Source organism: Ascaphus truei, chromosome 3 (assembly GCF_040206685.1).
Source record: "Ascaphus truei isolate aAscTru1 chromosome 3, aAscTru1.hap1, whole genome shotgun sequence".
Taxonomy (NCBI): Eukaryota; Metazoa; Chordata; class Amphibia; order Anura; family Ascaphidae; genus Ascaphus; species Ascaphus truei.
The window spans coordinates 346,801,366-346,828,186 of record NC_134485.1 but is presented as its reverse complement, the minus strand read 5'-3'; the positions used below and the strand labels follow the sequence as shown (position 1 = coordinate 346,828,186).

At 47.2% G+C, this 26,821-nt stretch overlaps 1 protein-coding gene across 2 annotated transcripts in view; it reads right to left on the bottom strand.

Moving 5' to 3' along the window:
* LOC142490020 (cyclic AMP-dependent transcription factor ATF-7-like) overlaps positions 1-26,821 on the bottom strand; it is a 96,215-nt gene that overhangs the window by 8,261 nt on the left and 61,133 nt on the right. For both annotated transcript variants that reach the window (XM_075591787.1, XM_075591786.1), the window contains exons 3-11: positions 12,682-12,778; positions 12,218-12,339; positions 9,955-10,074; positions 4,806-4,960; positions 2,986-3,085; positions 2,772-2,888; positions 1,627-1,758; positions 538-735; positions 326-434 (exon numbers count right to left, since the gene is read on the bottom strand). In XM_075591787.1, the coding sequence (XP_075447902.1) occupies positions 326-434; positions 538-735; positions 1,627-1,758; positions 2,772-2,888; positions 2,986-3,085; positions 4,806-4,960; positions 9,955-10,074; positions 12,218-12,339; positions 12,682-12,778 (1,150 nt within the window). The remainder of the gene's footprint in view (positions 1-325; positions 435-537; positions 736-1,626; positions 1,759-2,771; positions 2,889-2,985; positions 3,086-4,805; positions 4,961-9,954; positions 10,075-12,217; positions 12,340-12,681; positions 12,779-26,821) is intronic.

Below are 26,821 nucleotides of genomic sequence, written 5' to 3'. Positions count from 1 at the left end.
GCCTCTGTAACCGCCGCGCCCCCCCAAGCAAATCTTGCACCCCCTCTGAGGGGCGTGCCACCCAGTTTGCGTACCGCTGGATTAGCCAAGGGGTGCTCAAATTCAGTCCTCAAGGATACCAACAGGGTTTCAAGATCTACAATTACCACATACTTTCCCAATCAACCAAGCCTTAATTACCAATATATGTATTGCTGTAAAAATCTGTCTTGTTCATAGCCCCCAAAGATGGAGCTTGAAATCTCGGAGAACCGCAACTGTTGTTATTTTAAAAATGTTTCAATAAATGTCCCCCTTACAGTACCTCACACTCTGCAGCACTCACCAAGATACACCTGATTCTTCTTCTGCAGTGCTGTCACAGGACAGTCCTTGTGCGCCAGCAGCAGCTGCTTCAACTGGGCTACCTCATTCCGCAGGAGGGTCACCTCATTCTGCAGGTGGAAAGACAGAGTCAAGTTGTGCAGCTATCCCACTGCTGATCCCTCTTTCATCTGGAACCAGGCTGCTTCTAGTGCCCTCAGCTCCGTGACTTACACTAAGTTGCACATTGTGACTGGTCAGTTCTTCTGCTTTCTTCTCCAGCGAGCATACCCAGACCTTGCGCTTCTGACGACAGCGGGAGGCAGCTGCTCTGTTCCTCTCTAAGAAGCGCTGTCGACGCTCATCTGGATCCTCGTCTGTTGCTCGGCGCCTTCTTCCTCCTGTGCTTGGGGTGGGCTGTGCAGGTGAGAACTGTGGAGACATGGATAGTTGTACACATCAGCCACGAAGACCATTCCGTCATCTGCCTCTGTCTCTTAGAGGGGTCCTGTCAGGCTGTAATAGATAGCAGTCCTTAACCTCTCCCCTCAATGAATGGTTACCAAGAGGGTTATTTTTTGCCATTTCATCCTGTAAATACTCACGTCTCTTTGGTTGAATTCACTACCACAGGTGAGAGATGGCGCAGTTCCTGTAAGGCAGTGTTTTTTTAACCTTTTTTTGGTTAAGGAACCCTAATTATATTGGGAAATCCTACGTAACCCCAACTCTCTCTAACCGCGTGTCTGAGATCAGATGCATTGTAAAGAACCCCAACCCTCTCTAATAGCGTGTCTGAGATTAGATGCATTGTAAGGAACCTCAACCTTCTCTAATAGCACATCTGAGATCAGATGCATTGTAAGGAACCTCAACCTTCTCTAATAGCACGCCTGAGATCAGATGCATTGTAAGGAACCCCAACCCTCTCTAATAGCGCGCCTGAGATCAGATGCATTGTAAGGAACCCCAACCCTCTCTAATTGCGCGCCTGAGATCAGATACATTGTAAATTCTTCTGCAGTTGGTAAACATTTTTCAAATGACCTGAAAATTGCAGGAAACCCGTTAAGGATGCTAGGGGAACCCAATGGTTCCTAGGAACATCTGCTGAAAAATACTACTACTCTGCTGTAAGGTATAGCTTAGCGATTCAGTCCATGCTCATGCAGTTCTCTAGATCTTTACTGCTGAAATGGTTCCATTCAGGGTCATCACCCATGTCCTTGAACACACATCAGGGTTTTCTTGTCTCTGCAGAGGCCGACCCCACACACTCATTCCCTTACTTGCCTCACTGGTGACCTCTTTCTCAGTGCTCACCTGAGGCTGTGCAGGAGAGGGTGCATCTGGGTGCTGAATGAGTATCTGGCTTTGCTCGGGTCGTGACGTCACCATTGCCATCCCTCCATTAAAAGAAGATGGACCCTGATGTGTCAGGGAGGCTTTAAGCCTCTGTAGATGGAAAACAAAAAAGAAAGGGATCACAAAGATGCTGTGAGGGCGAGAGTCTGAACTGGCTCCATTGTACAATTATGCGACATGCAAAATACCGCACAGCTTTTACACAAGCTATTTTGTGACTTCTGTTTGGAATCTTATCTTTCTTTAACAAGAGTCCAGCGCTACATATTATTTCTCTAGTTTAATGCTGTGTGATTGTTTAACAATATTCATAGGATTGAGCAAAAATATATGTTATGATCTTCTGGAATTCAAGCAAACATTTTGGATACAACTGGTTCTCTCCATTATGTAACGGTCTATTAAAAAGGTGCAAACCCACCCAAAATGTACTTTGAGCAAAAGCAGATCATATGAAAGAGTAGTTCCCTAAAAATTGCCCCTGAAACAGGCTTAAAAGCACAGAAAACAGCCGGAGAGGTATTTTTAAAGGTTTAGGTGTTATACTGAAATGCAAATAAGGATAATATAATAATAATATGTTCTTGTATAGCGCTGCTAGTTTTACGTAGCGCTTTACAGAGACATTTTGCAGGCACAGGTCCCTGCCCCGTGGAGCTTACAATCTTTGTGTTTGGTGCCTGAGGCACAGGGAGATAAAGTGACTTGCCCAAGGTCACAAGGAACCGACACCAGGAATTGAACCAGACTCCCCTGCTTCAAACTCAGTGCCAGTCAGTGTCTTTACTCACTGAGCCACTCTTAGGAATTTTTACATGGTGTGGCGAATTACAATTCTCATTCGCCACACCTGTGGCTACATTGCAAAATAGGTTGCCCACCTATGGAATAGACACGGTGGAACCCTACAGGGTCAGAATAATGGTCCCGGAGCTTATGATGATGGGATGTTGGGATATAGGAACCGTACCTGCTGTAAAATGTATATAATTCTATGTTGACCGAACAAGCCTTCTGACCTATCAGCAGGAAAGCTTGTGCTATCAACCCATGCCACGTCTAGTCCTCATCCCAACACTTACCATCTTGACCTCTGAACTTACCATCTTGGCCTCTGAATGAACTGAGAGGCCAGAGGGAGAGATGTGCCCTCCACAGCTGATCACTGGTGGACCGGGGATCCCAGGAATGTTAGGAACCATAGACATAGGTCTTGCCAGCTGAGCCAAACATATGCAAAGACAAGGAGAGATGTGAAAGGTCAGGAGGCACTTATGAGGATCCAAGAATAAATTAGCCAGATGGAGGCGTCCTTACCGATATAACTGAGGGCATCTGTACGTGGGGGCCTGGCAGGAAGGGGACAGTATGTCCATTACCCAGGTGCATCATGAGTGAAACAGAGCTGCTGGGGGAGCTGCAAGACAGATGAATGAACTTAGAAAGTGCAGTCGGGCAAGATCGACTAATAGAGAGACGAGAGTATGAGAGAGAATTATGTGCCGAGAAGATGTGCAAAAAAACAAAAACAAAAAACAACTGGAAGAGGAGTGGGGTTGAAAGAGAAAAGCTAAGAAGAAAGAAACCAGAATATAGGATCATGGAAAGGGAAGCAGATGTAGAAGATGAAAGGAGAATAGAGAGGAAAGTGAATGAAGAAAGAAAGAGGGGAGGAAGAAAGAAAGAGGGATGGAAGAAAGAAAGAGGGGAGGAAGAAAGAAAGAGGGGTGGAAGAAAGAAAGAGGGATGGAAGAAAGAAAGAGGGGTGGAAGAAAGAAAGAGGGGTGGAAGAAAGAAAGAGGGATGGAAGAAAGAAAGGGGTGGAAGAAAGAAAGAGGGATGGAAGAAAGAAAGAGGGGAGGAAGAAAGAAAGAGGGGTGGAAGAAAGAAAGAGGGGTGGAAGAAAGAAAGAGGGATGGAAGAAAGAAAGAGGGATGAAAGAAAGAAAGAGGGGTGGAAGAAAGAAAGAGGGGTGGAAAAAAGAAAGAGGGGTGGAAGAAAGAAAGAGGGATGGAAGAAAGAAAGAGGGGTGGAAGAAAGAAAGAGGGATGGAAGAAAGAAAGAGGGATGGAAGAAAGAAAGAGGGGTGGAAGAAAGAAAGAGGGATAAGAAAGAAAGAGGGGTGGAAGAAAGAAAGGGATGGAAGAAAGAAAGAGGGGTGGAAGAAAGAAAGAGGGGTGGAAGAAAGAAAGAGGGGTGGAAGAAAGAAAGAGGGATGGAAGAAAGAAAGGGGTGGAAGAAAGAAAGAGGGGTGGAAGAAAGAAAGAGGGGTGGAAGAAAGAAAGAGGGATAAGAAAGAAAGAGGGGTGGAAGAAAGAAAGGGATGGAAGAAAGAAAGAGGGGTGGAAGAAAGAAAGAGGGGTGGAAGAAAGAAAGAGGGATGGAAGAAAGAAAGGGGTGGAAGAAAGAAAGAGGGGTGGAAGAAAGAAAGGGATGGAAGAAAGAAAGAGGGGTGGAAGAAAGAAAGAGGGATGGAAGAAAGAAAGAGGGGTGGAAGAAAGAAAGAGGGGTGGAAGAAAGAAAGAGGGGTGGAAGAAAGAAAGAGGGGTGGAAGAAAGAAAGAGGGGTGGAAGAAAGAAAGAGGGGTGGAAGAAAGAAAGAGGGGTGGAAGAAAGAAAGAGGGGAGGAAGAAAGAAAGAGGGGTGGAAGAAAGAAAGAGGGATGGAAGAAAGAAAGAGGGATGGAAGAAAGAAAGAGGGGTGGAAGAAAGAAAGAGGGGTGGAAGAAAGAAAGAGGGGTGGAAGAAAGAAAGAGGGATGGAAGAAAGAAAGAGGGATGGAAGAAAGAAAGAGGGGTGGAAGAAAGAAAGAGGGGTGGAAGAAAGAAAGAGGGGTGGAAGAAAGAAAGAGGGGTGGAAGAAAGAAAGAGGGGTGGAAGAAAGAAAGAGGGGTGGAAGAAAGAAAGAGGGATGGAAGAAAGAAAGAGGGATGGAAGAAAGAAAGAGGGGTGGAAGAAAGAAAGAGGGGTGGAAGAAAGAAAGAGGGGTGGAAGAAAGAAAGAGGGATGGTAGTAAAAAAGTGGGTGGTAGAGGGGAAAAATAAAAGAGGATGAAAAATGGAAGAGTCAGGTAGTGGGATACGGATTGTTGACGTGGAAAGAAGGTATGGATAGAAAAAGTGCAACAATAGCTGCCTTACCCTAGCTGTCTGTTGGACGGGGGGGTCTGTGTGATGACAGACGTGGGGGAAGGAAGTGTGGGGTGCAGGGGGTCGTAGCCCAGGTGGAGGGCTAACGAGCCAGGACGTACAATGGTCGGAGTGGGAGTAGAGCTGACCTGCGGCTTCTGTGGCACCTTAACCAAAGCAAGAATATGGGCAACATCACTAGTAATCACTCACCACACAGACTACAAAGTACAGTTTCTCTAATGAACCTGGCATGTACCTCAACTTAGTTGTGGCCTCAGGGAAATGTTACTCTCTCTATCCACTACAAACTCGTCCTCCTGGCCCACACCCAACATCCCCATACACCCTGGATTACTCAAAAACCTTGCACTATCTACTGAATGTTGGTGGAGAACTCTGAAAGCCAGCACACCAACCGCCGCTCATACTAATGGCAAACATCACACATTTAAAACTTGCAAACAACTACTCAAATTTCTATGTATACTGTTTAGTCTTTAGCAGGTGATATTGAAATTAACCCAGGCCCTTCCTTTTCAACTCTGTCCCATACCCCTGAGAATACCCCCTTCAAATTCCAAATAGGTCTATCTGTCGCCCACATAAATATCCGGAGCCTGCTGCCCAAACTGGATGAACTAAGGGAATGGTGCCTTATGCATAAACCCAAAGCCATCGTTTTCACAGAAACATGGCTAACCCTTAAAACCCCTGATGCAAATATCGCCATTCAGGGATACTCCATTTCTAGGAGAGATCGGTCAAAGAGGAGGAGGAGGGGTGTTATTTTATATTGCAGACACCTTACAATTTACACTGGTAACTTGTCCCCCCTCCCCCCCCCAAGCCCAACCTCTTTTGAAATACTAGTTGGCAAAATCTGCCTCACCTTTTCTAAGCCCATCTTGCTTGCTGGCATCTATGTCCCCCTAAAGCCCCTCTACAGTCCCTGACTGATATCACCCAGTTTCTTGGCTCAATTTCCTCTCTAAATGAAAAGAGTGAGCTTCTAGTTCTTGGGGATTTCAACTTCAATTGGCTCAACCCTAAAAACCACAAAATCCAGATACAACTAAAATCACTTAACCTAATGCAACTAATTTCCCAACCCACTCGGACAAACCTGAATTCGCACAACCATTCCTTGCTAGACTGGATTCTCTCCTTAAATCCCAGCAGAATCCAATCCTCTGGCATCCTTCCTGATATTTTCAGTGACCATGCAATAGTGTACAGTGTAAGGAAAATTAAGCCACCTCAATCAAGCCCTAAAGTTCTCCTCACTAGAACATTTAGAAACTTTAAACCACAACAGTTTCTGGCAGACCTTACCAAATGCCCTTGGTACAGAATCGACTTAATTCCCGACCCCGATTCTGCGCTCAACTAGTTCCAATCCGAGTTCTTAAAACTCTGTGATACCCATGCTCCACTACGCAGAATAAGAGTACGGGGGGCCCACCTTTCGTGGGTTACAACTGACCTTATAGCACTCTACCAATTCAGGGATGCCTTGTGGGAAAGCTACAAAGTAACTGGCATTACCAAGGATCTTAATCACTACAGATGTCTGCGTAACATGTGCATAAGGCAAACAAGGCATGCAAAAGCACAATATTACTCTAACAATCTTCATCAGAATTCATCAAACCCAGCTAACTTCTGGAAGGTTATCAACAAAATATTCCAGTCTTCTAGCCATCAACAACCAAGTAATATCACAAAGGAGGATATTACTCTGACAAACCCCACTGACATTGCAAATGCATTCTATGATTACTTTGTGGGGTGTGCTACTAACTTAGTAGCGAAACGCAACCCAAACCACAAACATGAACCTCATTCTGTGAGTACCCCTATAGCCCCACCCACTCCCAACACTGCTCACAATTTTCAATTTGTCCCAGTATCTGAAGAGGAGATTACACAAGCGCTGCTCAAATTCAAACTAAGCAGCCAATGTTGACCTGACTTACTGCAATCTAAGTTCCTAAGACTAATTTATTTATTTATAAAATATTTTACCAGGAAGTAATACATTGAGAGTTACCTCTCGTTTTCAAGTATGTCCTGGTGCCCCAGCCATTGCCAAACCACTTGCTTCCATCGTCAACGCTATCCTGCCTGCAGGCCATATCCCTAAGGCCTCGGTCCCGCTGCGCTCGGTGGTGCGGGCGGCCACACGCGAGTTCCCCACCAGCAGGGGAATCCTGCGGAGCCGGTCCCGGTCCCCCCTGGCTGCACAGCTTACTACACGCTGTGGCGCGTCAGCCGCTATGGGATACAAGAGAATGGTGATCCCTAGCGTTGACGCGTCACATGGTGTGGCTGTGAGCCAATGGGGAGGGGAGGCTTCGGGAGGAGAGGCTTCGGGGAGCGGGGAGGAGTGTGGAGTGAAAGCAGCGTGATGCCTGTCTGTGTGTGTGTCTGAGTGTGTGCCTGTATGTGTGTGCCTGAGTGCATGAGTGCCTGCCTCTGTGTGTGTGTCTGAGTGCGTGCGTGCCTGTCTGTGTGTGTGTATGTGTGTGCCTGAGTGCCTGCCTGCCTCTGTCTGTGTGTGTGTGTGTGTGTATGAGTGCGTGAGTGCCTGTCTGTGTGTGTGTCTGAGTGCGTGCGTGCCTGTCTGTGTGTGTGTATGTGTGTGCCTGAGTGCCTGCCTGCCTCTGTCTGTGTGTGTGTGTGTGTATGAGTGCGTGAGTGCCTGTCTGTGTGTGTGTCTGAGTGCGTGCGTGCCTGTCTGTGTGTGTGTATGTGTGTGTCTGAGAGTGTGAGTGCCTGCCTCTGTCTGAGTGTGTGTGTGTCTGAGTGCCTGTCTGTCTGTCTGTGTGTGTGTGTGTGTATGAGTGCCTGCGTGTGTGTGTGCCTGTCTGTGTGTATGTGTGTGTTGCTTTACTTACCTTCAATCAGCAGCCCGAGCCGTGGAGGGGGGGGGGAGAGTAGCGGGTCCCTCCGCTCAAGCCACGCCCCCCCTCCCGCTCAAGCCTCCCACTCCCGCCCACCTCCCGCTCCGGCTCCCTACAGACCGCATATCGCGGTCTGTGTATGTCAGCGCCCCGCCTGTCTGCAGTGCGGGCGCGCTGACTCTGGGAGCGGGGCCTTAGCCTAAGACATGGAAAACTGCCAGAGTTGTCCCAATCTTCAAAAGTGGGGACAAAAACACTGTCTCAAACTACAGGCCGATCTCTCTTCTCCCAATACTATCCAAAGTCATGGAAAAATTAGTTCACTCACAATTAAGCGATTACTATACCAAGACAAATTTCCATAGTCAATTCCAATCTGGCTTCCGTCCCAAACACTCCACGGTAACTACCCTCCTAAAAGTTTGCAAAGAAATCCAGTGTGGAATGCAACAGGGACAACTCACTGGTGCAATATTCCTAGATTTTGCAAAGGCTTTTGATACAGTTGATCATGTTATCTTGCGTAAACTCCAAAGCTCTGGAATAGGGAAGCATGCTTTAAACCCAGGACATACTTGAAAACGAGAGGTAACTCTCAATGTATTACTTCCTGGTAAAATATTTTATAAATAAATAAATAAACTGGTTTCATTCCAACCTATCAGGTAGATCCCAACATGTGTCCATCTCAGGCTCTAACTTCAACCCCTTGGATATCGCCTGTGGTGTCCCTCAAGGCCCTGTTCTGGGGCCCCTACTCTTCTCAGTGTTCATCAATGATCTTCCTACAGCTTGTAAGGAAGCCTCAATACACATGTCTGCAGATGACACAATCTTATATGCACACAGCCATAGACTTTCCGACCTTGAACACACACTTCAATCTGACCTTTTAAGACTTGAAAATTGGATTTCCCAAAACAAACTGTTTTTAAACACAGACAAGACTGTAACAATGGTATTTGGGACCATGGCTACATTTCTAAAGCTTCCAATGACTGCGCTCCAGATCAGAACCAACGCTAATACCACCCTAACTCCTGTTACTAGTTTTAAATACTTGGTCATATGGTTTGACTCCCACTTAACATTCGGGATGCACATTGATACCCTGACATCCAAATCCTATGCCAAACTAGGTGTACTTTACAGGAACAAATCCTCCCTAAGTCTGCTGGTCAGAAAGCGTATCGCACAGCAGCTGCTAATGCCAATTACCGACTATGGGGACATAGTATACGGCTCAGCACCCCAAGCCCACCTAAGAAAACGACACCTTCTACAATTCAATTTGTCGTTTTGTTCTCCAATGCAATTACAACACACATCACTGTGAAATGCTCAAAGAACTAGATTGGTCATCACTTGGTGCAAAGTTCACCTTTCCTGTCTTGCCTTCAAATACTTTCTGGGCAAGCTACCCAGCTACCTGAAGAAGCTCCTCACCCCTACCACATGCAGCACTTATCATCTGAGATCTGACTCCAAAAGACTGTTCATGGTCCTAAGGCTCAACAAAGTATCCGGCCGCTCCTCCTTCTCTTACCGTGCCCCCCAAAACTGGAACAACCTACCGGAGACTCTCACATCCACCACCAGTCTAAATTCTTTCAAAACTAAAGCTGTCTCACATTTTAACCTGGTCTGTAACTTACATACGCCTATAACATATATTATTTTTAACTGTGCATGCAATGTCTTGTATATAATGTATAACCCTGTTCACTTATGTAACTATGTATTTGTAACCATGTATTATGTCATCTTAACAATGCCCAGTACATACTTGAAAACGAGAGGTAACTCTCAATGCATTACTTCCTGGTACAACGTTTTATAAATAAATAAATGCTGCCTCATATTGCAAAGCATTGCACGTCTAACCCTTTCCCTGACAGTCGGCAAAGCATTGGTCATATAAGCCCTCCTAGGTGGCAGAGCATTGCTCCCCTAACCCATTCCGAGGCTGCTCTTCAAGCACTGTCCCAGATGGATTACAGAGCATCTCATTTTTACCCTCTGCTGACAGACTACAATATCGCTCACTTGGAGATCTACAGAGCATGGCTTTCCTAACTCCATCCTACAAAAAAAAGCCCAGCACTGCTCCTCTGTCCCCTGTGATAGAATATGGAGCATTGCTCGCTCCGGCCCTTCCATGCCATGCTGCAGAGCGCCTCTCACTCACCCCTCTCTAAAAACACTGCAAGGCATCTTCCCTTCAGAGCTTAGTGTCTCCTCTCCTAGTACAATACCTTCTCCTCCGGCAGTGAACACGGGCTGTCTGGGGGGGATGAGTCCACTTCCACTGGTTCCTCTTCTTTGATTTTAATGTCAGGGGTTGAAGGCAGAGACATGTCCAACGGTCCTGCACTCTGCAGGGACAAACCACCGTGGCAAGTGAAGTCTGTGTTTGTCTACAACACCTATCATGCTTATAAGTGTGGCAGGGCAGTATATATCTTTGTATGGGGAAGCACAAACGGGCTGAAGAACATTAAGGAATGCCAAGATCCTGGGCTTGAACATAGGAAAGCATAGATCTTTAAAAAGTCATTCTTTAAAAAAAATTTTTTTAAAAAGGAGGGGTGGGGGGGGGGGGGTCATAGTTTTAATCATATATATATTTTTAGTTTATTATAAAAACAAGTCTCATTGTTAAACATTTCCCTCTATTCTCTAGGACAGCGTTTCTCAGCCAGGGTGCCGGGGAAACATAATGTACTGAGACCCTCGGCCAAGGATACCGCAGACAAGGGGAAAAGTCAGCTGGCTGCTCAGGGGGCATGTCCCATGCTGCTTGGCGACATTGAAACTGCGACCCGCCTCTCCTCTCTCAGGCCGGCACAGAGCAGAGATAGGAGCCTTCCCATCTACACAATGCGCAGGACATGGCCGCAGAGCAGCGGACATGTCTGAGGTGTGTGGGAAGGTGGGAGGAAAGAGAAAAGGAGTGAGAGCTTTGTGTGGGGGGAGGAGAGTGCGTTGGCTTTGTGTGTGTGTGGGGAGGAGAGTGCGATGGCTTTGTGTGTGTGTGGGGAGGAGAGTGTGATGGCTTTGTGTGTGGGGGGAGGAGAGTGCGTTGGCTTTGTGTGTGTATGGGGAGGAGAGTGCGTTGGCTTTGTGTGTGTGTGGGGAGGCGAGTGCGATGGCTTTGTGTGTGTGGGGAGGAGAGTGCGTTGGCTGTGTGTGTGTGGGGAGGAGAGTGTGTTGGCTGTGTGTGTGTGGGGAGGAGAGTGCAATGGCTTTGTGTGTGTGGGGAGGAGAATGCGATGGCTTTGTGTGTGTGGGGAGGAGAGTGCGTTGGCTGTGTGCATGTTTGGGGAGGAGAGTGTGATGGCTTTGTGTGTGTGTGGGGAGGAGAGTGCGATGGCTGTGTGTGTGGGGAGGAGAGTGCGATGGCTTTGTGTGTGTGTGGGGAGGAGAGTGCAATGGCTTTGTGTGTGTGTGGGGAGGAGAGTGCGATGGCTTTGTGTGTGTGGGGAAGAGAGTGCAATGGCTTTGTGTGTGTGTGGGGAGGAGAGTGCAATGGCTTTGTGTGTGTGTGGGGAGGAGAGTGTGATGGCTTTGTGTGTGTGTGGGGAGGAGAGTGCGATGGCTTTGTGTGTGTGTGGGGAGGAGAGTGCGATGGCTTTGTGTGTGTGTGGGGAGGAGAGTGCGATGGCTTTGTGTGTGTGTGGGGAGGAGAGTGCGATGGCTTTGTGTGTGTGTGTGGGGAGGAGAGTGCGATGGCTTTGTGTGTGTGTGGGGAGGAGAGTGTGATGGCTTTGTGTGTGTGGGGAGGAGAGTGCGATGGCTTTGTGTGTGTGTGGGGAGGAGAGTGCAATGGCTTTGTGTGTGTGTGTGGGGAGGAGAGTGCGATGGCTTTGTGTGTGTGTGGGGAGGAGAGTGCGATGGCTTTGTGTGTGTGTGGGGAGGAGAGTGCGATGGCTTTGTGTGTGTGGGGAGGAGAGTGCGATGGCTTTGTGTGTGTGGGGAGGAGAGTGCGATGGCTTTGTGTGTGTGTGGGGAGGAGAGTGCGATGGCTTTGTGTGTGTGTGTGTGGGGAGGAGTGTGCGATGGCTTTGTGTGTGTGTGGGGAGGAGAGTGCGTTGGCTTTGTGTGTGTGTGGGGAGGAGAGTGCGATGGCTTTGTGTGTGTGTGTGTGTGTGTGTGGGGAGGAGTGTGCGATGGCTTTGTGTGTGTGTGTGGGGAGGAGAGTGCGATGGCTTTGTGTGTGGAGGGGGATGAGAGGTCTGAAGAACAGGGGTGCCCAGAGATTTTACAAACCCGTCAGGGTGCCCCTGCTCAAAACAGTTTCAGAACCACTGATGTGGGAGGAAAAAATTAAAGAAAAGTACCTGTAAATTTGAACACAAGGACAGATAATGGCCCTCAGCACATCTTTCTACATGTAACCTGGAAGTTTGGTAGGTTAGTTCATCTATACAACTGTTACTCGTTGACAATTAAATTAATCTATGCTCCGTTATACACACACTAATCTCTTTGGTCTCCAAGCTCTTTTCACTGATTCACCTTCTTGTCTTCATCCTCCTCTGTCCCCTTCTTGAATTCATGTTCGAAGGAGCCGGCCAGCTCATTAAACAGTCCTACCTCCTCACAGTTTTTCAAGAAGCGCGTTGGAGTGGGAGTCTGATCTACACAGCGGGAGAGAGGCACGGTAAGATACAGTTCCATACACAAAGATCCACGTCCCAAGAGACATACGTACTGAAGGACCAAAAGCAAAGACATAGGAGGCAGAGAGAAAGAAAGATTTAGAGGCAGACAAAGTTAAAAAGACAGTGGAGATGGGCCGTGTGAAAGAGAGAGCAACTGCAAAGAACGATGCAAGAAACAGACCGTGAACCCCACAGACACTGGGTGAGAGAAACAAAGCAGTGTACAGATGACACAAAGCAAAAAGGACAAAGTGACAAACTTCTATATGCGCCAGTGTGAACAAGGTTATACAGCTAGCTGCATGTGGGATATTTTACCTGCGATGATCACAGAGTCAGTCCTCGCAGGTCCGAACTTTAGCGTCATCTCATGTTTGTGTTTGTGCACGGACAAATGGTCTTCATTTGTAAAACGCTGCATCAAAAGAAAACATATGCAATAAGGATTATTCTTATGCACTTAAGTCATTGAGCACAGAGAATCCCTTGAGTAAAATATGGGATGCCGGAATACAGCGCATATAACTTGTAGGCCTCAGAGTGAGCTTGGGTTTAAGGGGAAGTGGACAGGGATACCGAGCTGCGACGGGACAGAGGGCTTTTGGTAAAGGGCATAGCACCACATAGCATGTTATCGCCGAGTCTGAAATGTTCTGGCCCAATGGATGGGCAGAGGTTACACGGATTTTCTTCATGGTCAAATATCTTCAACTATGCGTAATCACAGGAATTCTAAAGGCAGTAATATAAAGCCCCATATAATTTTTTCCCCCAGTGAAGTAGTTACATTTTCAGTTCATTTTCAAGTATTCCATATGAAAACTTCTATGCAACAATGTGTACTAACAATGCACGCCACCTATTAAATGCAACCGCGCTGCCGAAAAATGATATCGAATCAAGGCCCATAACCATTCCTGGTACGTACGCTGACACTCCCTGTATACGGGAGGCAGAGCACACAGTACGCTGGTACGTACGCTGACACTCCCTGTATACGGGAGGCAGAGCACACAGTACGCTGGTACGTATGCTGACACTCCCTGGATACAGGAGGCAGAGCACACAGTACGCTGGTACGTACGCTGACACTCCCTGTATACGGGGGGCAGAGCACACAGTACGCTGACACTCCCTGGATACAGGAGGCAGAGCACACAGTACGCTGGTACGTACGCTGACACTCCCTGTATACGGGAGGCAGAGCACACAGTACGCTGGTACGTACGCTGACACTCCCTGTATACGGGAGGCAGAGCACACAGTACGCTGGTACGTACGCTGATAATCCCTATATACGGGAGGCAGAGCACACAGTACGCTGGTACGTACGCTGACATTCCCTGTATACGGGAGGCAGAGCACACAGTACGCTGGTACGTACGCTGACACTCCCTGTATACGGGAGGCAGAGCACACAGTACGCTGGTACGTACGCTGACACTCCCTGTATACGGGAGGCAGAGCACACAGTACGCTGGTACGTACGCTGATAATCCCTATATACGGGAGGCAGAGCACACAGTACGCTGGTACGTACGCTGACATTCCCTGTATACGGGAGGCAGAGCACACAGTACGCTGGTACGTACGCTGACACTCCCTGTATACGGGAGGCAGAGCACACAGTACGCTGGTACGTACGCTGACACTCCCTGTATACGGGAGGCAGAGCACACAGTACGCTGGTACGTACGCTGACACACCCTGGATACGGGAGAGCACACAGTACGCTGACACTCCCTGGATACGGGAGAGCACACAGTACGCTGACACTCCCTGGATACGGGAGAGCACACAGTACGCTGACACTCCCTGTATACGGGAGAGCACACAGTACGCTGACACTCCCTGGATACGGGAGAGCACACAGTACGCTGACACTCCCTGGATACGGGAGAGCACACAGTACGCTGACACTCCCTGTATACGGGAGAGCACACAGTACGCTGACACACCCTGGATACGGGGGGCAGAGCACACAGTACGCTGGTACGTACGCTGACACTCCCTGGATACGGGAGGCAGAGCACACAGTACGCTGGTACGTACGATGACACACCCTGGATACGGGAGGCAGAGCACACAGTACGCTGACACTCCCTGGATACGGGAGAGCACACAGTACGCTGACACTCCCTGGATACGGGAGAGCACACAGTACGCTGACACTCCCTGGATATGGGAGACAGAGCACACAGTACGCTGGTACGTACGCTGACACTCCCTGTATACGGGAGGCAGAGCACACAGTACGCTGGTACGTACGCTGACACTCCCTGTATACGGGAGGCAGAGCACACAGTACGCTGGTACGTACGCTGACACTCCCTGTATACGGGAGGCAGAGCACACAGTACGCTGGTACGTACGCTGACACACCCTGGATACGGGAGAGCACACAGTACGCTGACACTCCCTGGATACGGGAGAGCACACAGTACGCTGACACTCCCTGGATACGGGAGAGCACACAGTACGCTGACACTCCCTGTATACGGGAGAGCACACAGTACGCTGACACTCCCTGGATACGGGAGAGCACACAGTACGCTGACACTCCCTGGATACGGGAGAGCACACAGTACGCTGACACTCCCTGTATACGGGAGAGCACACAGTACGCTGACACACCCTGGATACGGGGGGCAGAGCACACAGTACGCTGGTACGTACGCTGACACTCCCTGGATACGGGAGGCAGAGCACACAGTACGCTGGTACGTACGCTGACACTCCCTGGATACGGGAGGCAGAGCACACAGTACGCTGGTACGTACGATGACACACCCTGGATACGGGAGGCAGAGCACACAGTACGCTGACACTCCCTGGATACGGGAGAGCACACAGTACGCTGACACTCCCTGGATACGGGAGAGCACACAGTACGCTGACACACCCTGGATACGGGAGGCAGAGCACACAATACGCTGACACTCCCTGGATACGGGAGGCAGAGCACACAGTACGCTGACACTCCCTGGATACGGGAGGCAGAGCACACAGTACGCTGACACTCCCTGGATACGGGAGAGCACACAGTACGCTGACACTCCCTGGGAGGTCAGTACGCTGACACTCGCTGACACTACGGGAGGCAGAGCACACAGTACGCTGACACTACCTGGATACGGGAGGCAGAGCACACAATACGCTGACACTACCTGGATACGGGAGGCAGAGCACACAGTACGCTGACACTCCCTGTATACGGGAGAGCACACAGTACGCTGACACTCCCTGGATACGGGAGAGCACACAGTACGCTGACACTCCCTGGATACGGGAGAGCACACAGTACGCTGACACTCCCTGTATACGGGAGAGCACACAGTACGCTGACACTCCCTGGATACGGGAGAGCACACAGTACGCTGACACACCCTGGATGCGGGAGGCAGAGCACACAGTACGCTGACACTCCCTGGATACGGGGGGCAGAGCACACAGTACGCTGGTACGTACGCTGACACTCCCTGTATACGGGAGGCAGAGCACACAGTACGCTGGTACGTACGATGACACACCCTGGATACGGGAGGCAGAGCACACAGTACGCTGGTACGTACGCTGACACTCCCTGGATACGGGAGAGCACACAGTACGCTGACACTCCCTGGATACGGGAGAGCACACAGTACGCTGGTACGTACGCTGACACTCCCTGGATATGGGAGACAGAGCACACAGTACGCTGGTACGTACGCTGGCACACCCTGGATACGGGAGGCAGAGCACACAGTACGCTGACACTCACTGGATACGGGAGGCAGAGCACACAGTACGCTGACACTCCCTGGATACGGGAGGCAGAGCACACAGTACGCTGACACTCCCTGTATACGGGAGGCAGAGCACACAGTACGCTGGTACGTACGCTGACACTCCCTGTATACGGGAGGCAGAGCACACAGTACGCTGGTACGTACGCTGACACTCCCTGGATACGGGAGAGCACACAGTACGCTGACACTCCCTGGATACGGGAGAGCACACAGTACGCTGACACTCCCTGGATACGGGAGGCAGAGCACACAGTACGCTGACACTCCCTGGATACGGGAGAGCACACAGTACGCTGACACTCCCTGTATACGGGAGAGCACACAGTACGCTGACACTCCCTGGATACGGGAGGCAGAGCACACCGTCCTACTGATTATTAGTAAGGGTCAGACAGCTTAAAGAAAAGGTAAAGACAAAACAAAGTGTTTGGCACAGGTAAGTTTATGTGTCTTATTTTATAGGTCTAATACACTTTAAAAGAGCCCAAATACATAGAGATCCTAAAAATTCCATTAAAAGAGAGAAAAAAGGAGAGGTATGTGTAATAGGAACATTTCAGTATGCTGCCTCAGGCCGTGTGTATAGTGCCCGCGACGGGGACGTTGCCTAAAAACAAATACATTGCCGCCGCGTGCGCTTATAGTAAGCGCGACGGCGACAATGCGACGGAGCGACGTCGCGTCGCCAAATTTGGAAGCTGGCAATATTTGATTTTTCAAGGGCTGTCGCCTCATGTGACAGCCCCTGAACCAATCAAATGCCAGAAAGCCCGCAACGCCGCCGCAAAGCGAAATATAACTTTCGCTAGTGGCGACGGCTGATATCACCCGTCCCGTCGCGGGCACTATACGCGCGGCCTTAGTGAGTGAAACCATACAGGTCCTCTGTGAATATCATTCTTTCTAGCCACGGTGGTTATGAAGCCACTGTAAACACAAACCTAGTAAAAGGCAGCGGAAAAAATATATGCAACACACATGGTTTATTTTGGGGTTTATCACTAGCGCTGTGCACATGGCCAGCACTATAAAGAGCAAAATGTGGTCCCATCATCACAGCGTGATGCAGCACTTAGATAGGAGATGTGACGTTTGAATAGATCATGTAAAGTGTGCCAGATACAGCAAAGAATGTAAAACGAGTGATATTGGTAAATGAGGAGGGGAGACCTAATGACCGGCTCAGAGCTACATTCCAGCAGTCAGGAAAACGAATAAAGGGCACCGCGCCCCCTCATGTCCCGTGCTTTTTGTGCCAAAACAACCTCAGGAAAAATAGGCCCCTGGAAGCTGTGTCTGGGCCTGGCACGCACAGCCTGCGGAAACATGAGAGCGATGGGATTAGTGCACACACACACACAATCACACAACCATGCTCCTACACTTCCTCTGGGCTGAAGGAGAGCGTGTGGGGGGTGGAGGAGTTGGAGAGGGGTGAGACACAGATGTGTGCAGGAGAGACAGAAAATGTCAGAGAAAAAAAGAGAAACAGGGCAGAGTATAGGGCAAGCAAAAGGGAGAGCCGGGTGAGAGGGAGAGAGAGAGAGCAATTTGTTAACGATCAAAAAAAGTGTGAGGGAGGAAGAGCGCGAGAGAGATAGAGAGAGCAAGAGAGCGCGCAAGAGAGAGAAAACGCAAGAGAGAGAGAGCGCAAAAGAAAGAGCGAAAACGCAAGAGAGAGAGGGAGGGAGAGAAGTGCCAAGGAGAAAGATGCAAATCTCAAAAAAAGTGAGTGCAAAAAAAAAAGCATGCTGGTGGTCACAGGAATAAAGCACCCCAGAGAGCAAAAAGTGTGTAAGAGTGCAGGGATACAAAGTGCAAAACGACGTAGCAAGGGGGCAAATACGTAAAGAGCCAATGTAGCACACAGGAAAGTGAAAAAAGTTTGCGAGCGCTCAAAAAAAATTTGAGGAAGAGGACACGAAGCACGAGGGATAACCAGTGTGTAAATGGGAGAGATGGCAGGAAGCGCTGCACGGCAGAGAAAGCAAGAGGTTCGCGCAGAGGAACAGGCACCTCACCAGAGAGAGAGAGAGAGAGAGAGAGAGAGAGAGAGAGAGCGCTGCTCACAATGAAGGAAGACCGAAAACTACAGGGGGGGATTCCGTTAGCGATAAGGGTTGATCGCTCTGTGATCCTGTGTTAAATCCCATTAATTTAAATGGCAGGATAACCAGTGTCTGAGAACAGTGAATCTCCCTCAATAAAAACAAGTTGTAAGCCACGGTCTTAAATGGTGAATGCTCATTGTTAACAGTGTGTTACTACTCCTACCCCCACATTGAATTGTATTGGGTGGAGAGACGACAGAGACAGAGAGACAATATAACCAGGCACAGGCAATGCCTACAAATGTAAGCAGCATTCGTATGTTTAAGAGGTAGAGCTGTGTGTACCCTAGAGTCAGAAATGTGCAAAGTTAGCAGAAATGTGCTTGCAAGACACTGTAACACAAGAAGCAGAGAAAAAGTGCATGTGTGGGAGGGCTGGTCTGGAGAAAAAAGTGTGTCTGGGACGCAGAGTAACAAAACAAAAACACTGCAATTTTGTGTGCCAGTCAGAAACTGTATATGGGGTCACCTACACACAAGAGCTGCTAACGAAGAGCAAAGCTAATTCACTAGAATGCTAGTTCTGTGTAACTGCTTGCAACAATCAGAGCTGTAGAGGCAGGAAAATACCTTTACACCAGAGGCTGGAAAAGTGAGTGTTTATTAATTTAATTGTGGGTGTGACTGCCTCTGGCATCAAAAAGGCAGAGTTCTGCAGGACTATTACTTTATATATATATATATATAATAAAGTAATAGTCCTGCAGAACTCTGCCTTTTTGATGCCAGAGGCAGTCACACCCACAATTAAATTAATATAGTTATATTAGAATTAATATAATATATATATTATATATATATAAAGGAGACATCTGCAAGTCTCGAAAGCGTATGCACAAGACAACTATGTACATTAAAAAGGTATTACAGCCCACAAATAATCATACCTTATATAAAAAGCACACTAAATGGTCTACTTGCATATAAAAAAAGGTCTCAGGTTGTACATTGGGTACATGGGGCGTCTCTGATACACAGTGCTGGATGTCCCTTGGCAGGGGGTGTCTGAACTCCCTGGCAGTCTCTTCACCTCCACTACTTATTAGACAGCTAGGAGGTTTTTTTTGTTTCAATCTTTTTTATTAATTTTTCTTGAAAAGTATAACAATATACATTCAAACTTATAACATTGGTACAGTGCTTGATCGTCTCCATATATTTCTACATAGACTTTACATTCTTGTATTAAATTGTGTTGGGTTTTCTCGTCTTTAATTTTTTTTTATTCGACTTCTTTTTAATTTGTACCCTTTAATATATTTTACTTTAGTACAGCTATGAGTTTTTAAAAAGCGTATAGGAGCAGGGCTCGCTCTATGTATGCGCTATACAAGACATTGAGAGAGTCTCTGAATTCCCAACCTTCTCTCTGCAGTCTCATTACCTGTGCTGCCTGTCATGTAGCTGGGCTGGTCTTTGATAAAGGGATAATCTGATCGTCTCTTTATGGCACCTGTTCTTTGTTAGACAGATGGGAGGTCTCTAATCCCTGGCTGTCTCTTTACCTGTGCTCCCTGTTAGACAGCTGGGAGGTCTGTTTGCTGTGTGAGTCACATTTCCTGGACTGAGGAAGCCAGAGGCCCTGTGTGACTGAATTGCTTCTGTGTCAGCTGGGGGTGGGTGGGAGGCCTTTTAGACTTCTAGAAGTTATATGAGGTTTCAACTACCGTATATTACAAGGTATGAGTCAGTGACCACTGATTTCTCACTGCTCTACATGGTCGCTGTGAATTAGTGTCGATATGAGCAGACGCCTGGTCTGGGAGTTCTATATTGTCCTTCTGGCAAATACCCATTCCCTGCAACACACTGCAGGTCCCTCTGGCAGTGAAACGGGTAGTGTTACAAACCCCACACCAAAATCTGTGTCTGGCTGCACTAATGTGCACCAATGTGCGTGCAATGTGCGTGCAATGTATGCATGAGTGAATCAGACGGACTGGCCACTATCACTTATAACAAATACATGTTGGTGCAGAGGTGTGAATCAGGTGAACCTTTAATTGAAGTGCGACATTGCCTATCAGGTAGTACCGCGTGAGAACCCCCGCCGACTTTAATCAGCGATATTGAATAATTCCATAAGGCTGCTCATGAATTTGTCACGCGCGTAGAGATGAAAGATGTGAGCTGGCTGTGCATGTATCATATAGCGGTGTGGAAGGTTGTGGAATATATGGGCTGGGTGTGGATGTAGGACTTCTGTACCGCAGACATTTATTATTTATTCATAAAATGTTTTACTCAGAAATACTAACAATATAGACTGATTGTGCATCTATTATATATGTGTATATGGTCTAGTGTTGGCAACATGGTACCACATAAGTGTAAATATGTTTAACAAGTAAACTGGTTGCATACTGTATGTATACGTTTATAAAAAAAAGATGGATTGGTTGTGTATGCATCACTTACAAGTGTTTAGAAGTGGTATGTGAAACAGGCAGGTTGATTACATACAACTATGTACTTAAACACACACACACACACCTTATCCAAACGTATCCAAGGTCACACAACGAACTCCCAGGCAAAGCCCTCTCTTGTTGGAATACTATAAATATCACAAGTAGGAAAACTGTAACCCTTTTACAGCCGGTGAGAATGATATAGTGTTGCTCAGAGTTTCTTATCGGTGCAGTCCCCCGCTCACAATTTTTCTGCCTTTATTTTTTCTCGCTCATCATAAGCCTATATTTTATAGAAATGCCACAAAACGGCTTTATAACCCAGCTCCGAGGACTGCAAATGTGTACCCCACTGCAGCCCTCACTATATATGTGTAGATTATACACACACACACACACACACACACACACACACACACACACACGTGTGTGTTGGTAGTAGGGAGCTTACTCTACAGTTTCCTGTATTGTACATGTACTGCATATGTTTGTGACACTTGTATGTGAAATGACTGCACTACAGCTTCCCTATACCGGTCCTATGTATAAATACAAAATATGTAAGGCCAGCATGTATAGGAAAGGGAAGCTTACTTTGACCCTGTCACTGCCCATGCGGTACAGTCTTGATTTTGTCAAGTCAGTGTGTACACAGAAGAGGCTAGCACGTCTTCTGCCCCTGCTCTATCTGTACTATGTACGAGTAGGCTAAGCACAGCAGTATAATCTGCATGACAACAGCCTTGTGCTGCTTCAGTTTGTGCCGTCCCTGTGATCTGTATTACTGGAGGGCTTCCCAGGACAATGTGACACAGGCTTGCCCTGATGCGGTCTGTAATGTGTGTCTCCTCTGCAGCACCGAAGGAGGCTTTGCCCGATATTGCCGGTGTTTGTGTCCTGTTTGTATGCATATGGGGAGGCTATTCCTAAGACTGTCTGTGCCTGTCCTGTTTATTTGTGTGTGTAGAGAATAGCATTTACCTGTGATGTACCTGATTTGTGTATACATGAAAGTTGTAACAGAACAGTGCAAGTGGAGTGCTGTGTTCATGGGACGCCTCAGGGATCTGACCAGGCTTGTCGGAAATGCAACTCGAGAGGCAGCTGGTGTGGCAACAAGCAGCGATTTCTGAGTACTGGAAGCAGTGGATAATACGCTCACACAAGAGAGACATTGCTAATCCAACTTCCATATCAAAACGCTCTTGTAGCCCTGGAAAATCTAATGAGGCGTCAATCTGCCTTCTCGTGTTGATATTCTGTTGGGAGTTTTAACACATCTCTATCTCCTTAACATGCTGCATGCGTCTGCAGGAATCAAAAGGAAAACACACTTCCGAAAATTAACAACAATAACTACCTTTAGTTTGCATGAGGGGCATGATTGAAGATGTGTAGGTTTATGATCAACATACCACACTAACTTCACGTTGCATAGCCAGCAACCCCCCCCCCAAAAATGGGGGTGAAGGAATCTGAGGTGAAAGGACTTGATGTGCATATGCAGCCAGCACAAGGAAACTGTATCAGTACAAATATACATCAAGGGAGGGAATAACAGTCTTCCCCAACATCTGAGGTAGAACACTACTTACAGGATTGCTTGCAAAAAGGTTTCCAATTTATTAACAGGAACAATTCAGAGACAGCCGCGACTTTTCAGGTCCAACATGGACCTTTCTTCAGGTAGCGAGCAACCAGCCTCGCACTGATGAGACCCCCAAAAAAGGTGTCTGTGAGTAGGTTTACTGGCTGTGCACTTTAAACTCAGGCTGTGCTGAAAAGCTGTGTAATGCGGCAGACATAAGCTTATAGGGGTCCATGTTAAAATGGACTACAAATAAAAAGGTGACACTGTGTGCTCATTTGCATGTCATTACCCAGAATCCCTGGATGCAGTGGAAGCACTGTTTGCTAAGCGATAATTGGGCTAGACAGGGTTACAGACCTGCCTGAGACATGTGAATGTGCTCACAAGTCCTATTTTTATTTCTCGTCAAAATAGATGCATACATTGTGATAATGTGACTCACTATCACCCCTATTGCCTCAAGAACTCAATTAGACTGCGAGCACTCTATCCCCTACTTCACTCACTGACTGCACTTTATACAAGTAGATCACTGTGTCACCATGAAGTGGAAGGGACAGATTTCATGGAAAATAGGTCTGTTTTAGTCTTTAGAAAGTTGACGGGTGCCAGACAGATACTGTGGTGTATATAACACCCAGTCGGAAGCACATAAATGTAGACTTTGTCTGAACCTTCACTGAAAGATTTACTAAGCCTTAAAATATGCATGAGACCTAGCGAAGCGTTTGCATCCTCATATCAATATGCATGGGAAATCCCACCTTCCTTATGACATGAACATACAGGGAGAAGACATTTAATGCCCTAGGAGAGACACTGACTCACCGGAGCGAGGCAGCTGGGTAGACAGCCACACACCGGAATGTAAAGGGGTCAAACTGACACCCTTTCAAGATGTAGGAATTAGAAAATAAAACACTTTGCAAGAGCTGAGCTGTTGCTCTTGGAACCTGCAGAGGCGACGCCAGTGTGGGGTTCTATGGGTGGCAGTTGGCAGCAAAGTGACAGTTGGAATTTGAACGGGGAGATGGTCAGTTAGAAACAGGACATACACCAAGAGACGTGTATAAATTGACGTGGCTGCGACGAGTTATAAATACATTGTTTTTTAAGTACCAAGTAGTGCTAAGTTTTCCTCCTGCCTCTCCTTGTGAATTATGGTGAAGGTGTCCTGCTGGTTATCTGGTGATATGTAAACAGATTTGTTGGAACGGTGTACGGAGACCCTACACATACACTGTTCTTCGTGTTTGTAGCAGAACAAAGTTAAACATGCACACTGAGGTTGGGCTATTCTGCTCTCTGTAATCACATGAAGGATAGATCTTGCCAAACTAACCTTATTTGTTTCTTTGAGGAGGTAAGTAGGTATTTAGACCAGGGTAATGCAGTTGATGTGGTCTACTTAGATTTTGCAAAGGCTTTTGATACGGTTTCACACAAGAGGTTGGTGTACAAAATAAAGAAAATTGGACTCAGTAATATTATATGCACCTGGATTGAAAACTGGTTAAAGGACAGACAACAGAGGGTTGTCATAAATGGAACTTTTTCAGGTTGGGCTAAAGTCGTGAGTGGAGTACCTCAGGGATCGGTACTGGGACCCCTGCTTTTAACTTGTTTATTAATGACCTTCAGGTTGGGATTGAGAGCAAAGTCTCCATCTTTGCTGATGATACTAAATTGTGTAAGGTAATAAAATCAGAGCAGGATGTAATTTGTCTTCAGAAGGACTTGGAGAGACTGGAAACGTGGGCAGGTAAATGGCAGATGAGGTTTAATACAGATAAATGTAAGGTTATGCATTTGGGATGCAAGAATAAAAAGGCGACTTACAAATTAAATAGAGATATATTGGGGGAATCCTTGATGGAGAAGGATTTAGGAGTGCTTGTAGACCGCAGGCTTAGCAATAGTGCCCAATGTCATGCAGTAGCTGCAAAGGCAAACAAGATCTTATCTTGCATTAAACGGGCAATGGATGGAAGGGAAGTAAACATAATTATGCCCCTTTACAAAGCATTATTAAGACCACACCTTGAATATGAAGTACAATTTTGGGCACCAATCCTAATAAAAGACATTATGGAACTAGAGAGAGTGCAGAGAAGAGCCACCAGATTAATAAAGGTGACGGACAATCTAATTTATGAGGAGAGGCTAGCTAAATTAGATTTATTTACATTAGAAAAGAGGCGTCTAAGAGGGGATATGATAACTACATACAGTACAAATATATTCGGGGACAATACAAGGAGCTTTCATAACAACTATTCATCCCGCGGGCAGTACAAAGGAATCGGGGCCATCCCTTAAGGTTGGAGGAAAGGAAATTTCACCAGCAACAAAGGAAAAGGTTCTATACAGTAAGGGCAGTTAAAATGTGGAATTCATTACCCATGGAGACTGTGATGGCAGATACAATAGATTTGTTCAAAAAAAGGTTGGACATCTTTTTAGATAGGAAAGGTATACAGGGATATACCAAATAAGTATACATGGGAAGGAGGTTGATCCAGGGATTAATCCGATTGCCAATTCTTGGAGTCAGCAAGGAATTAATTTTTCCCCTTAATGGGGTTTTTTGTTTGCCTTCCTCTGGATCAATAAGTAAGTATAGATATGGGATAAAGTATCAGTTGTCTAAATTTAGCATAGGTTGAACTTGATGGACCAAGTCTTTTTTCAACCTCATCTACTATGTAACTATGTAACATTCAGAACACAGACACACACAGACACACACACAGACACACACGTAGCCCCCTTTCCCTATGCTTAAAGGAAACCCACAGGCGACTATGCGTGCTGCTGTACCCGCCTCCTCACAGGAGGACAAAACCTCCGCTTCTGGGAGCCTGGGGTGAGCTCTCTCTCTCTCTGTGCAGCGCCTCCACCTATGAGGGATCCCAGCGTTGGCGGGATGGGTCCTCACAGGACACGATACAATCCGTAATAACAATATAACACCACATCATATAAATATAACTGATCTTTTCTATACAAAGTGTAATGCAAAAATAACACACCCAAATGATAATACACTGCTGTAATACCCCAACACCCCAATGAGTTTCCCCCAAAGTACTGAGGGTGCCCTGGGCACCTAAACACCCGGTGTCCACAGAACAATCCCACTCCCAAATGTGAGGTAGCACTACCCCTGATTACAGGCCTGACCAGGGTATATTGACAGTAGGATGCTGTATTAGGTGCCACGTAGTAGGGCCTCCAACAATTCCCCTCACACCTTGTCCAAGGAGCGGTCCACGTGGTGATCTCCAGCGAAATAATTCCTCTACAGTGCTGCCACATGCAGCTGGGTCCCAGGCCGCAGTCCGCCGTGTGGACAACCGTCCAACAGCGCAGTAGAGCAGCAGTAGCACTTAAGTGAGGAGGGTCCCTATCTGGGGCCTTCCCTACAATACGGAGCTATAGTGGCTCAGGGCCTGGCGGGCAAGGTCTAGGCCTAGTCCAGGAAGCTACTGCTCCCTGGACACTACCTTCTTCCTTGGATGTCTCTGTCAGACTGCCTATACTCAGTCCCGCGAAGGATATCCTTCATTCAAAATAGCCGCTCGCACGCTTTCTCACAAGTCCTTCTAGGACTTGTAGTCATGTGAAGCCCCTTTCGGGCAACCCAAGATGGCTGCCACTGCGCATGCGCGCAGAGCTCCGCAATGGCGGACGCCAACACTCCTCGATCGTGCCGGGTCCCGCCGAGCAGCTGGCCAGTTCCCCACACCGGGGCAGAGTAGGGGACTCAGACACACACACACACACACACACACACACACACACACACACACACACACACACACTATACACATATCATAAACAGTGAAGCACATCACATATGCAAATAAATATTGTGATCAAGATGTTCATAGTTTGAAAGGCATGCCAATAATACCACAACTATGTCCATTGTAGTCATGGTACTTTGAGAGCAAAGCTATATCTTATACGTATATGAATAAGTCACTTACAGCGTATTTAGTATGATCCTATGGACTATTTTCTAGCTCTACATACATTTCCACACATTTACTTTAGGATCTTCACCAGCAAACTGATAACAAACATGGTGGTTATACCACGTAAACCTGCATCATTCTTCGTCTGTTTTTAATGCCCTATGACCCAATGACATTTTCAGGTCTAGAAGGGCCTGCAAATCAAAATTATGTTTTGCAAACTCCTATGGCAGTGAGGGGGGTGAGGACCTACTTCTTTTCGCAATGAGTTATGACTCACTGATTACTTTTACCAGGAGCTGTGAGGAGAGAGAAAGGGACAAGGACTCACTTACTTTGGGCATGTTATTGAGGGCAGAACGGACAGGAGAAATAGGATGGTTTTTACAGCATCTGACATTATTGCTTGGGAGCCAAACCTTCAGCTGTCTTCTTTATGCGTCAGCTGAGGGGAGTATTTATGTGCCTCTGAATGGTTTGGACAGAGAGTGATTGCATTTTCTCAAGGTAACTTCTGAATGAGGTGAGACTAGGCAAGGGGTGTGTGTGGAAAACATCATTTATTCTGAAATAACAT